The sequence below is a fragment of the Ctenopharyngodon idella genome, chromosome 7 (genome assembly GCF_019924925.1).
Source record: "Ctenopharyngodon idella isolate HZGC_01 chromosome 7, HZGC01, whole genome shotgun sequence".
Classification (NCBI taxonomy): Eukaryota; Metazoa; Chordata; class Actinopteri; order Cypriniformes; family Xenocyprididae; genus Ctenopharyngodon; species Ctenopharyngodon idella.
In genome coordinates, this window is record NC_067226.1 from 11,951,849 (window position 1) to 11,966,942 (window position 15,094).

Consider the following 15,094-nt stretch of genomic DNA (forward strand, 5'->3'; position numbering starts at 1 on the left):
ATAAAAGAGGAGAAAGCTACTAATGCACTTTTAGTGCTTGCAAAAGAATGTGAACTACTTTCACATATTATAGAAAAATGCCACACAGTCCTTAATTAAAATTCTGGAGATTCTCTGAAATGATAAATGTTTGAATTCATCTACGGGACATTATATCTGTAGTCTCGCTTGCCTGATCCTCTGTTTTGATGTGATAGATGAGTGCTGTATGATAACTGAAGTTAATTGCTGCAAATCTGCATTGACTGATTTTGGAGCGGTGCTCGAAACTGTAGTTCATTTATCCTTGTAACTGATGGATACAAGGGCTCTCAGAAATTCAGTAGTTTATCTGACACTGTCTTCTTTCAGTCTTGCAGGGTGTGATTAACTAATGCCACAGTAATGATATGCAGCTTTTCCTTTCATCTCCTACTTCCTGTTTAATGCAGAGATAATAGTTTGTGGGGTATTATAATTTCAAAGGAGTATTACCAGCGAGAGGTTGAGATCAGATATGTGTGCGCGCATAGAATCAGAGATTGTTTCTACTTTACCCTGGTGTGCAGCTGGTTTTAGCCTTCTGAATGCTTTAGGTATCTTCTAGTGCATCTGAGATAGTGGGCAGCTGAGAAAATGTCCACAGCTACAAATTACGTAGACCTTTATTTAACTATATCCCTTCTAATGGATACCTTCTGAGCTTTGGTGACGATTGAATGTTGTTTAAACGTGCATGGATTTGCAAGTAGGAGCTATAATGTTGAAAAGAGCCTTGTAACTAAACAGCTGAGTCATCATAAGTTTTAATGAGCCTTTATGTATTGAATAATAATTTGAAAGCACTCTGAGGAATTGCATAACTGACCTTCTTTAACAAGCTTCAGAAGAGTTTTACAGCCAGAGAGCAGCGTGACCTCTTTGCCATCCATATTCGAGGGATCAAAGGTCTCTGATTTGTCCTGCTGGTGTCATTTTATTAAGGAGGAAAGGAGAGATTGAGCTTATTTTGTATTGATGAGGGCTGTCTGAACTTTGGGCCTGTCTGATTTGCTGGTTCACTGAGCGAATGACTGTCCTGATTGCTCAGATACTTCAGTATAATATATTAATCTGCTTCTCATTCATCTGTACAGTACTCGGGTGCCTGTCATGCTCCTCATTTAAATATGAGCTTAGGGCTAACACTCCCTAACTGCAATAAATTAGAGATCTGCTGATCACAGAACTAAAGCTCTTTCTTAAATATTTCCCTTTTTCACATCTCAGAAAATGTATCGGTTATGTTCATTTAGTGAGACTGAACATTTGACTTCGACTCTTGAGCTCTTGGTTTTTAAAAAAATTAATTAGAGCACTGCACTGGTGTGTGGTTGGGCAGAAATGAGTGAATGGGGAGAAAGGAGACAATTGGCCGGCTAAATATACTCTGTCACTTTAGTTTCAGGTCAGTAGCCTGGATCTCACTCTTTTCTGCTCTGTCTCTCCTGCTGCCCCTCCTTCCGTCTCAGCACAGCAGGGTTGAAACTTAAGGAAATGTCACATGGGCTTTAGTTAAAGAAGAAACTAGGCGCTCTCTGTGTCCCTCTTACTCTGTCCACCAACCTCTGCTTTTAACAGTACTGTTGATTACTTCCCTTTCTAGCCTTAAGTGGATCAGTGTAACATTGAATGTGTCTGAACGCTCTGTTGAGGGAGCGGGCAGCAGGAAGCGTGTACAGGAGGGCTGCTGGAGTGATTAGGACAGTGTCTGCCAACACTGCTGCAATGTGATTGATTTATTAAGTCTGGGGACTGTCAACAGTGTTACTTTTACTCTAATTAGAGTTAAAAAGTACATTGCTCAAAGGATCACACAGAACATTACAAATAAAATCATTTTAGAATAAGTAGCTTTTAAAAATAATCTTTCTAAAGAATGATTTTTTTCCCCCTAATGAATTTAATGACCTATAATTAATTTTAACAAAATGTAATATAGGCTAATACCTGCTTCTTGTTGATGTCTTTGTTTGCAAATAAAATGTGGTGGTTTATGCATGTGGCTTTTGCAATAGTATGTATCAGCACTTAGAATCTAGCCCACTCTTCCACTGATTATTACTGCTTCATATACATTTTGTTTAACATGTAAAAATGACAATGTTTACATGTGCACCAATAATGCAATTATTTCTCATAATCAGAGTAAAGTCTTAATCGCAGTAAGATGTTTACATGACACAAGCAGAACTCTTCACTCCAGTTTACATGCAATTTTCATTACTCTGATTATTCGCTAATAATAATAATACCACACTCAGATATATATACTCAGCATACAGTATGCATGTTACTGGCCATTGCTTTAATCTACTTACATCAAATTCAAAATAAATTTTTATGGACGTACTGGATATTATTTGGCGCTGTGATGAACATTGCAGTGCCGGGTTTGCCTGCGCTTTCTTTGCTTTCTTTGCACTGTCTGGATGAAGATATGGAGCAGAGACTGCACAGCGAGTTGTGTTGACAGAGTTTAGCGATTTGGTGAAGAGAAAACTTAAATAATGTTACGGAGTTTATTCATGAAGTTGTGTGAACAACACACGGCATCCGTGTACGTCCAAGCACATGCGCACTTTGGTCCGAGTGGGAATAATGCGATTAAGGTGTTTACGTGCTTGTATATTGCGATTAAAATTGGCATATACACCTAGTTTAATGCGATTATGCTTACAACGGTTATGTGCTTAATCGCATTACTTTAATCGAAGTATTGCATTTACATGAGGTAAAGTTTAATTGCAATATTGCCATTATAATCGCATTATGAGAGTCCATGTAAACGCACTGATTGCTAAAAAGAAATTATCTTTTGTATTATTGAACATATTAATTTAAAGCTGAAGTGTGTTATTTCTGTACCACTAGTTTTGCAAAACAGAAAAACTACAAACAGAATTGCAAAACCAGTTTCTACAACAGTCCTATGTCTGGTTGGTGTTATGGTGCTAGAGATCTGACCAGTAAAATGTAATGTAATACACTGTCATGGGTTAAAAACTATCCAGTGGTGTGGTTCCCAAAACCGTCATTAGCCAACTATGGTTGCAAGTTCCATCATAACCAAAAAAGTTCAATGATTCATTGTTTCATAAAAAACCCTAATTCTAGCTAACATTTGCAAACAGCATTTTTTAACTTGTGGTTAGAATCATAGATTCTTGTTAGTGTGACTTAAATAGATCATGCTCTTGAGCAAATAAACAAGCTAACAAGCTGTACAATATTTCATTCTACGTCTATTAGTTTGTGAAGAGAATGAAAGCGCCATTTCTGAAAAGTGCAAATGTGTGAATGTTTTCTTGTACTCTGGGAGAACCGTGACGTAAGAGGGAACCCATTCGATTGAATCAAACATCTGGAAATAAAGGAAAACAACAGATAAAAAAATAACGAAGTATCAGATGCCATGTTTATTTACAGCAATAATTGTTATCGCTTCACCACCTGTGTGATGTCGTTAATTACAGTTGTTGAACAAAAGCTATTCAAATGACGGATATGTTGACAGAGTACTGTGGGTTTTGGATATAGTTTTTACTAGCTAGTTAATTGACCGTTTTCACGAAGACCCGCCCCCTTTAGTTACTGTTGCTATGTCCGACAAGCCATGGCGTTCTCACGCCATACATGTTCCCATGCAGTGAAAAATACAACACTGAGCAAAGAGGAAGCTGACAACACGTCGACAGACAAGGCAGAGCAGGTTACTTTTGATATGAAACAAAGTCTCAAATATCAAGTTTTTTCATTTTTAAAGAAATTGAAACAATAAATACCGTTTTGTGGCTCTTTAATGTGTCGTGACAGATCGCTGTAGCGCCTCAGATCAAGCGGCTCACGAACCGATCATCTCTTAATTTATATCATCAAATAAACATGAATGAACCACATTTCAACCACAGAAAGATGTCAGAACACATCATTTTTCAAGTTCAATTCCACCAACGTTAATCTACTAACTCCCCTGACTGTGATTGGTTATGATTGGTTAGATCGCCTGTTAATCAAACTCCCGGCAAAGGGTCAATTTCTCTGATGCATCGTACTATGGTTCTTTGGCAACGAATTACATTGTTGCATGGGAAATGCACCCAGGACATCTGCCTACAACTTGCCATCTGCCCCTGTGTGTTCGAAATTGACAATTCACAATGGCAGCTTGTCCTAAAGCAACCTCTGAGCTACATCAGCTCTGAGCTGTGTGTGTGTGTGTGTGTGTCTTTCTGTCTTGAGGGGGCCATTGGCTCATGTCACTTGTGAGCTCTGAATTGCCCTCTTGCATCAATGTCCAAAAGAGGCTCATCTCTCATTGCTTTAAAGCACATATCCACACACCCGCTAAAACATGCTCCACACTACTGTCAGACTCTATCCCATCATGTCACAGATTTAATCCAATATTACTGCTAATCTCAATGACTGCACACTGCACTGCTTTTTATGGTACATTTTCCTACAGCTGTACATTTCTCTTCCTCTGCACTCTTTACACATTTTTCTTTGTAAATATACTCTAGATTAACGTGTTTGACCGTTGCGCTTGTGCCTTGTGGCTTTTGCTGGGTCTCACTCATGACGCAGCGTTCTAAAAATGTCAGGAAGTTCAAATTTTAAAATGTGTGTCTCTAAACCTTGGATTTTTTTCTTCCATTGCACTGCCCTGTTTCTGGAGTTTTTAAAAGCAAAAACGCATTCTGCATGAAAGGCCCATTAGTCTGTCTTTTCTTTTTTCTTCTACAGTTCAGCTGTCTGTCTAAGAACTGGCACTGGTCTGTAATTATGTTTCAGTGTAATTACAGTAATTTTAGTTCTTTTGTCACATCACAATATCTATAGGAATAAAGGAAGTGAGATAATGTATAGGCTCAAATGCATTTTTTTCCTGAATTCCCCAGAATGCTCAGCTTAAAGGCCTGCCAGTGAAAGGACCTGCACCTCCTTGGCTGGTGCGTAAACTTATAGTATTCTTTAGTTTTCATTGTGTGTTTGTTTCATATAGTCTCACATTTCCATACTGTCTCTACCTAATGCTTCTGATTGGTTTCTGATTGGCATTTCATTAATTGAACTGAAAACACTTATTTCTCACTATGTGCTCATGTGCATTATTTACCAAAGAGGGTGATGGTCACAATTGTTATAATATTTCACAGAAGGACAGAAAAGAAATGCAGAAAGGCATGTTTTATTGTTTTGTTTAATGCTATGGTTGTACTTTATATTGCCTTTAGCTGGATATGAAATATTTATCACCCCTGCTGCTGGCCTATGAGGACCATCTGAATGCCAAAGACAAACTCCTCAAGTCCTGTGAGGTAAGTTTGCGTGTGTGCCTGTGTTACATGGGAAAAGTTAAATTCAGCTTACTCTTATTACATATTTTGGTGTTTACATGTAAGAATTCATTTTCTTTTGCACAATTGAAAGTGTGTATTAAATAACAATGGCATAATTATGCTTGCTTTGATCTGTGACTTTTGTTTTAGGAATAAAAAAAAAAAAAATCAGATACTGGAAAGGTAGAAAAGTATCACTTTATTGTTGTGATGATTGATTTTTTTTCATGTAATGTGTGAAATCATCTATTGACTACTGTTATATTGACGGTTTTGTCAGTTGCTGGTGTGTATTATATTAATATGCACAGATCACAGTACCAATTAGAGATGCCACTGCTAGCCTGGTAGTCTTGTAATAATGAGAGAGACATAAAATGAGAATATGATGATGAAGTTTTTGATGCAGGCAAAACTGTTTTTTAGCCTCATTAATCATAAGATCTATGTAATAATATTTCTCTTAATAGTCTGATTTTCTGTTTTTGACTCTGCCTGTGCCCTCTCTCTCTCTCGCTCTCTCTCTCTCTCTCTCTCTCTCTCTCTCAGATCTCACACACACGCACGTTTCTTATTTTCACTTGATCTCTGTCTCTCTCTCTCTTTCTCTCTCTTTCTAACATACTTGAAGTGCAGCCAACACTCCCACCACTTACCTGCCTTGAATTTAAAGATCCTTCCATTCAGAGTCACGTTTCATATTCTAAAGCAGTGGATCTCAACCTTTTTTGGGCCAGCGCCCCTCCTACCCATTATCTAGGGCCCTTACCATCCCCCACCCACCCCCATCAAAAAATATAGTCTAATTGTCTTCCCTGAAATATTAATGTTGATTATTATTCTGTGTTTATTATACTTAGGCCTATGATTGTATACAATACGATTCAAATGTTTTGGGTCAGTAGAAATCTTTTTTTTTTTTTTTTTTTAAATAAACTGATACTTTCATTAAGCAAGGATCCATTAAATTGATTCCACAATAAGTGTAATAATTTGATTTACAAAGTTTAAGCATAGTATTGGTGATTACAGTGATAAAGCCTTCGGTGATGTTGAAGTGTCTTTAAATTTCTATCTGACATACCCTTTTGCTACAAAGGTTAAAGAGACTGGTTAGAAAATCCTGTTTAGGAAATATCCATAGTGGAATTTTTGTTCTTCCTTTACTGAAACTCTTGAAAAGCTTTTTAATTTTTACTATGTGATTTTACCTCTAAATTGTTGGTGAATGTTTTTAATTGGCTTTCAGTGAAAAATAATCATAGTTATTCCTTAGTTTTAGAAAATATCATGTTTTTGAAGAATATATTGAATCTCGTTTAGTGCTGTCCTGATTTACACATTAAGTCATTAGTCCATTCCATTTCAAATCTTGCTTTTTTGGATGTTAGTAAGTGTGGTGTGACTTATGGTATATATATTTTTTTAATATATATTTTTTTAAAGATAGCATTTATAATGCTAAACATTTATATTTTAAATAATTTAAAATAATTTCAAAAGTAATTTTTTAATAAGTTAAATTTTCCATTTTATATTTCTATTTAAATATTTCTGTTCATCAGAAATCCTGATTTAAAAAAACACCTCCACACATTCCACATTCCTATAAGCAGCACAACCATTTTCAGCTAATAATAATAATAATAATAAGAAATGTTTCTTGAGCACCATATTAGAATGAGTTCTGAAGAGTACTGGAGTAACAGGAAAAAATACCTTAAAATACATTCAATTTAGAAAAGAGTTTGTTGAAATTGTAGTGATATTTCAAAATATTACTGTTTTTACTGTATTTTTGACCAGTCGTGGTGAGCATAAAGACTTCTTTCAATAACATTACTTTCAATCTGTGGTGTATATTATATATTTTTATTTATAATTTTGGTGTATATTGTTATTATTATTATTATTAATAATTATAATTAATATTATTATTATTCACCTATATATCATTTAAAAAGCATGTCATTGAATGCCACATAACATGTGATTTGACTGGATAGTAAAAATATCATTATCATTAGTTTCCCAATGAGCAAAAAAAGCATGTGAATAAAAATTATATTTATGAGTGTTAAATGCTTTAGAAATTTGGCATTGAAACTTTGATTACGTAGATTATCACAAATTGCAGCCAATCAGCAAACAAGAAGCATTCATATTAATTTTTCATATTAACAACCGGAAAACAAGAACAAGAAGAAAGCATATCATGTTATATTATGTCTGGATACTAGATGCTCTAAGTTGTTTTTACTGGAAGTTGGGCAGCTGCGCTACAGAAAGCTGACCGAAACACTTAAGTAAATAGTGAATGAGCACGTTTACATGCACACCAGTAAGCTGATAACTCACAAATATGAGCTTATTGAAATAACCAATTTTCCCCGTTTACATGCAAACCAGTTAACTGACAATGCAAGTAAAGCGCGTTTACATGACTTTATTAATAAATTGTCAAAAACAATCATTTGTGTATCTGACTCAGAGTATTCCATATGTTATGTCAGTTGTGATGTTAAATAAAGCTTGCAACATGTCAGCGGGAAACACACGGCTCATATATTATTCTCTCATGCAGTTACAGATGCAGTGTTTTGACTGAACCACTTCTACTTCTGCTGCACGAGAGATGAGAACACATTTTTACAATTTTCTGGTTCTTGAAAGAGTCTGCGTTTGTGATATTTCCTTCTTCATTTCCTGCAAAACGCTCGCTCTGTCTGGATGCGTTTAAATCTGCACCAAGGGTACATTTCTGTCACGTATCACACATGCGCACTTCAATAAGCCGACAGAAAGCAGGTTAATGCGTTTATGCCGCGCGAAATCGGGGTAAGAGCCAAAAAACTACCTGTTCCAACCAGTTTATGCTTAAGCCGTTAATGGCCTTACTCCGATAAAAGAAAACAGGTTACTGCGTTTACATGACCACGTTCGTTGTCGGCTTATTAAGCATAATCGGCTTAAGAACGTGCATGTAAATGCACTCCTTGTTATGGAAATAATACACCATTGATTCTAGTCGCTTGCGCTACAGACACATGCATTTGGAACGTTCACTTTGATGCGTCCAAAGATGCGCCGGTGTAGACACTGTGTTAGAATGTTGCAGACCATTTTCTTTTACAAGTAGTTACAAGTTTAATCTCGTAAACCTTTGGCATATATATGTGCCTTAAACAAATGCCCCCCAAGAACACCTCAACGCCCTCCTTTCGAAGATATTGCTTCAGTAGTCAAGGGTTGATTAATCACATTCATAGTTACATTTAAGTATGTTTGAAGTCAAAGACAAATACACACGAAAAGGCCACAATACGTGTCCCAGATTATTCAGAAATTTTCTGAAAGATAGATTAAAGAGATTCATGTGCTAAGCATTGGTTTGGTGAGAGCTGAGGTGACTTTTTTTTGTTTTGTGCACCTGTGCTGAAGTTTCAAATGATCTCTGGCTGAGATGAAATACATTTACAGATGCACCAGAGGATGTTCATGCATACCAATAACCTACTTAAAGTATTTTGGCAGTTTGTGGAGTTTTTTTCAATGGCAACATAAACATAGCCTATGTTTTTTTCTTCTGACAGGACGATCTACACAGTCTGAGAGCACGTGCAGAGGAGATCATTCAGGAAAATGAGAAACTTCATTCTCAGGTTAACAAAAACAGCACTGTCAGCAATAAAGAATGGTGAGTTTGAGTGCGTTTCTATGTAATGAAAAAGTGTGTGTATGCATTTGTTTTTGTGCCTGGGAATGAAATAACAATTGACTTATGCTGGCATTCCCTCAGAGAATCTTAGGGGGGGGGGAAAGGTGAAAGGAAAAATATCCAGGGTATTGCAATAATCCTGAGGGTGATAACAAAAACAGGGCATTTTGTCCTTGAGGCATGGCTCACTCTGCTAGCCATGCTTTTATCACTGGACTGATAGTGCCCCATGGTCCTGTTTGATTATGGCTGACAGTCATGGGGCTGAAGTTATGAGAATAAGAGTGAGGATGTCAACACAGAGTGAGGATAAATGTCATTTATTGGGTTGAAACCAAGGAAAAAACTATTGGAAATACCGTTAACGGTTGTTGCAGATGCATTCTTGCACCTATGCGAACAGAATAGCGGTTCTTTTTTTGTGAATCATGACACATACATTGCAACCAGTGTGGTCTGATTGCCAAATGAATCACTCTTATGAATCAGTCTTTTGTAGTGAAGCAAATGTATTCAGTGCAACCAGTGTATTACAATCGATTCCGGTTCTTTTTAGTGAATCACATACAGTTTACAGTTTTCTGTGTTATGTCAAAACTGTTAAATCTGTTTACAAGATAGTTGACAAGAAATTAAAATTCATCGGTTTTCTAAATTCATATTGTGAACAGTTCATCCATGCATAGGTTTCTTTCTTTATTTTTTGACCTCGTAATGTTTAATCAAATATTAATTCGATCTTCTGATGAAATTACAGATTTACGTTTGGTGACATATGCAAGTTTTTTCCAATCATTTAATCTGCTTAACCCTCACTCCTTTCTTACAACAAACTGCAAACTTGCATTCAAGTCTGCCTCCATCCAATCATCAACTGATGGAAACAGTTTTTTTTTCTTTTAGAATGATCTGTTTTACTTTGCCATATGTCACAATACTTAAGAAAAGATATGTCCCTACTTCCGTTTCAGCACGACTTTAAAGAACTCTTCACACAAATATTGTCCTCATCCTTCCCCTTTTTTTTTAATCTCCTTCAGGTTGTTATGGGTTGTTTTTAAAGCATGTTTTAGGTCTATGTTGCCAGCATGTCAGACATACAGTAAAATTTCAGCTTGATACAAATAAAAATTGTGGTTGGTGAAGTGTGAATATGAAGAACATTCTCTGCATTGTTTAATTGGAATGTCAAAATGAAAATGAAAAGATATTTCAGCACTGCACTGCTCCCTCAACAATACTTTTTCCCTTTTTCTGAATTTCTGAATTTAAACCCTGTCATTGAGCTGAACAATTTGTGTGTGTGTGTGTGTGTGTGTGTGTGTGTTTGTTAACCCAGAGCTCAGGAAGATAATTTGTGTTAACTGTAATTAATTTGAATGTCCTAGAGAGGTTATAGCTTCTGTCTTTGTCTGAATTAATTGCCAGCTGTTCAGAGTCAGTTCATCTTCTTCATCAGTGAAGGATCTCTTGTCCCTGTTGCCAACCTCACTGTTCATTCAGACACTCACACGGGTGTGTGTGTGTGTGTGTGTGTGTGTGTGTGTGTGTGTGCACTGTGTGTAGGAGGCAACTGCAGGAGCAGGCTCGCTTGGTGCTGGAGGAGAATCAAGTGTTGATAGAACAATTGGAACTACAGCATGCCAAAGCTAAAGAAGCTCACAGCAAACATACACAAGAGGGTATGGTACACACATAAACACTATATTCCTCATTCATACCTCTTAATGCTCTTGTCTTGTTTTTTTTCTTGTCTCATAAGAGTCATACAAAACATCTTGTCTGACTTTGAGTGGTGTAGTCTCATAGCAGATGTAGTCTCAAATGACAGCAGCTGCTAATCAAAACTGTTACACAACAAAAACAGCTCAAGATTAATGCTGTCTATTTCAGATACAGTCACTATGATATTTTTTATGTACAGGAGAATATTGTATTGCTAAAGTTTGCTTTTTTATAGCTACATAATATTTTGTAATGATGTTTACTGTCAGCATAACTCAGTGAGTGCTTTGAAGTAGAAGAAAATAAAATGTTCTGAAATAATTCTAAAGAATTTGTTCCTCTGTGTCATTATCATTTTAGTTGTGGTGTGGATTCTGCTGTTCTCCTAGAGTTAAGGCCCATTCACACCAAGGACTGTAAATATAATAACTATAAAGTTTTTATAATCATTCTAATTCTGTGGAAATAGGGAAGTCCACATCACAACCATAATAATAATGCCATAGAGGAGCTATATCGTTGTAATCACCAATAAAAAAATTGTTTCCAGCTTATGAATGATACAAATATTGACGTCCATTCAGAATCCTTAGGAAAAACAAACAAAAGAGACAATTGTGGACATACTGTAAGAGTACAGAGTTATAAATTAAATGTGTATTACAGAAAATTGTATCCATATTAAAATCTCTGACTTGTTATCAGATTTCTTCATCTTGCTAAATGTGAGAACAGTTTATGAGATTGATTGTTGACATCTCTGAGATATTGAGGAGATCTCATTTGTGATCTTTTTTTAATAATGGTTTATTTTAAGATCCCGACTCTCCTCATGTACTGTATTATCTACGGTGTCTTCTTCACCATGTTCCTCACTGTCTTTATTCAACATATACTGTACACATATTATTCATATAGATACAAATGTAAAGCATCTCTATGTTTGTGTGTAGTGTGTAAGGTCTCCAAACAGGTGATGTTGTTGGAGTCAGAGAAACAGGCTCTGGAAAAAGAGCTAGAGGTGGAGCGTAAAGAACACCGTGCCCTAAAGACAGAGTTTCAGAGAGTGCGCTTGGCTCTAGAACACTCTGTGAGCTTGGCTGAACACAATGCTGTGGTTGACAAACTTAAAAGGTACCAGTTATGCATTTCATGTTAATGAATTACGAATTTTGTAATTTGGAAAGTAAGGGAAAAGTAAGGAAACTTAGCTTTCTTTTCATGTTAAGTTTCTTCTAGGGGTGTAACGATACCTTCATGTCACGATTTGATACATATCACGATACTGAACTCACGATACAATATTATTGCAATACTCCAAGACATGGTAAAAGGATAACAAAAAATGTACTGTTGATTAAAATGCTACATTTGGTATTACATTGGGGGGTGAAAATGAATAGGCTTGGACTTGGTGCTGGTAACCCAATGCACTGGACAATAGTGACACCAGAATAAAAATATTCATGATTCTAACGCTGAAACACATATTTATTTTAGATGAATATGTTTGCACTCTGTCACTGACTAGATATATTTAAAATAATGTAGGGCACTTTTTACATTATCAGGACCCACAAATATTCCCCCACTGCATTATTATACATTATATTCAACATTATATATAGTAGTTTAATGTAGTAGTGACATTAAAACTCTGTAAACAAGATTTTCATTTTGGGTGAACTATGCAGAACACACATTGTCACTATCCACGATACATATTGTTTAGTGGTTCAACGGATCACAAAACTCACGGTTCGGATAATTTTTCGGATCAGCACAAAAACAAATTGGAGGGTGGGGGGTAACTTTGCATTTATTACTTAGCCCACTTTAACTACTCCAATACCACAGCAGAAACTACTAGCCTAACTAATACATTATCAAAGGCAAGTGAACAGACTGTAAAAAGAACAAATACTGTACACCAAATACAAGCATAGATAAATACAACATAAAGTTACAAATAAAGTATAAGGTCTAACTAGTATACATTTTCGTGTACAGAAGTAATATAATTAAATGTAAAATGACACCGTTGACTGTATACATTTAATATAGATTAATCTTTGTTGAAGCTGTGTTATGTTGTATGATTTACGTGACAGACAACAGCAGCTATTTATAGGTTGCTGTCACTTTAAAAGTAAGACCCCATGCACGCACACATCCGATAGATACACATCCGAATTCTCACCTCGTTCAGTTAAGACATAACCGAATGTGTTAACGAGAATACTTGCCGAGAGGGGTATTTTGACTGACATAATGCGTGTATGTGTCCATCCAAGTGCATTGAGGAGTTTGGAGTTCGCTCTCTCTCTCTCTCTCTCTCTCTCTCTCTCTCTCTCTCTCTCTCTCTCTCTCTCTCTCTCTCTCTCTCTCTCTCTCTTTGCTTTGTGTGTGTGCGCGCGAGCCTTGTATGTGCGCACTGATAACAGCGTGGCTTGTGATACCGAATTAAATCCTCTTTTGCCGCTTCTAGCGCTGGAGTGGTTTTATATCTATTTAATGTGTAAACTAGCAAGACAAAACACGTGCAAATGATAACCTTTCACTCTATTGCGGTTAAACTTGCAATTGATCTGCGAATCACATGCGAGCCGAACCGTGGGGCTTGGTCCGTACGGATCACGGATCCACAACGATCCGTTTAACCACTAATATTGTTGCATTTTTGTATTGCGATTATATTGTGACATGAAATATTGTTACACCCTTAGTTTCTTCATTATTGATTAGTGTTATAAGTCTGGATGGCAGAAGCTTCAAATAAAAAAAGACAGAATATAAATAAAGAACAGACAGAAAAGTGTCAAGGAGAGTAATTAATTGCTATTGATGATCTGCTGAAGTATGTGAGGGTTTGCAGCAAAGGATGTAAGTAATGAGTAATGAGTGAAGGAAGGTAGTACCCCTAGTGAAAAATAAATATAAATGTATTACTTATACTAAGTATATAAATACCCTGCAATTGTACTTTTGGTATACTAAATTGATATACTTAAAGTCTGCTAAATTGGAATAACTAATTTTGCACTTAATGCACTTTAGTTATCCGGAAGTAGTGCTGAGGTCCAACTAAAGATATACTTAAATATATTTGATTGTGCTAAAATGTAACTATTGCAAGTAAACTTCAGGTACACTTTAAATATCTTGCATTTAATGACTGATATTATATAGTGATCTTACTAATAGTGATATTAAAACACATTTTAGGCATATTAACATGTGCATTGTGCAATAAAGAATTACTCCAAATAAAGTTTAATTATAATATTTATATCAGCAAGTCTCAAGCGATATGTCCGTAAATATGTTTTTGGATTTGTACTATACTTAGTATGAAATAAATGTATTTTAATGTACTTTTTTTTCCACTAGGGGTGTGCTACCTATAAGATACTTTACTCCAGTAATGCCAGAATATTAAAAAAAAATAATTTTTCAAGGGTATGTCAGTAATTTTGGAACTAACCAAAAGAAAGATAAAGGGTGAGAGAAAAATCACTTCTTTCCATTTCTTAAGCAGACAATTGCAAAGGAAACAGCCTACACACTGTCTGTGTGAGTGAGGTAACTAAGAGATAGAATGAATGGAAATAGCACAGATGTACTCATCACACACAAGGACACAAACTCATTCACACACACTCCTAAATATGGACAGTTGAAGTGTACCCAAGTTCTTTTAAAAGCAACCAGTGGTTTCTTTCCTCATTAAAAAGAAATTAAAATTGCTATTAAAATAAAAATGGTACCCTTTTACTTTTTGAATAAATAATAATAATCATGGATAACTGCTAGTGGAGAAGCATTAACTGAACAGTTTATTCCAAGATGCCATATCAGGAAGCACAACACATACAAAGATTACTGAAGCACCTTGGAATAGCGGTGCTGTTTACTCCATTTGTAAAGGCGAATATACTGTATGCTTTAACCTTGAATTTTTTTCTATAAGCTTTTCACTCAGTCTTGTACATGTTTGCATTTCAGACAGCTGCAGGATCATGAGAAGGTGAAGAATTGTGAGGTTGAAGAGCTGTTGGCTCGTGTAAGTGCGCTGGAGGCAGAGAAAAAAACTCAGCTGCTGGACAAATCCAACCTTAACACAGATATCAAACACTTGGAAACAGAGCTACAGCTTTCACAGCAAGCTAACAGGTGCACACATGCACATACAGATGCAAATATGCAGAAGATGTTTTTCTTTTGTTTCTGTCTCTCTCACTCACTCACTCTCTCTGCTGTGTATATATGGGTGAAGTGTGTATGGAAG

The 15,094-nt window shown here is 36.0% G+C and overlaps 1 protein-coding gene across 3 annotated transcripts in view; it reads left to right on the forward strand.

The window, feature by feature from the left end:
* Nucleotides 1–15,094, forward strand: part of cep89 (centrosomal protein 89) — an 88,929-nt gene that overhangs the window by 24,603 nt on the left and 49,232 nt on the right. For all 3 annotated transcript variants that reach the window (XM_051900248.1, XM_051900249.1, XM_051900250.1), the window contains 6 exons: nucleotides 4,923–4,973; nucleotides 5,259–5,342; nucleotides 8,957–9,060; nucleotides 10,648–10,763; nucleotides 11,760–11,940; nucleotides 14,812–14,979. In XM_051900248.1, the coding sequence (XP_051756208.1) occupies nucleotides 4,923–4,973; nucleotides 5,259–5,342; nucleotides 8,957–9,060; nucleotides 10,648–10,763; nucleotides 11,760–11,940; nucleotides 14,812–14,979 (704 nt within the window). The remainder of the gene's footprint in view (nucleotides 1–4,922; nucleotides 4,974–5,258; nucleotides 5,343–8,956; nucleotides 9,061–10,647; nucleotides 10,764–11,759; nucleotides 11,941–14,811; nucleotides 14,980–15,094) is intronic.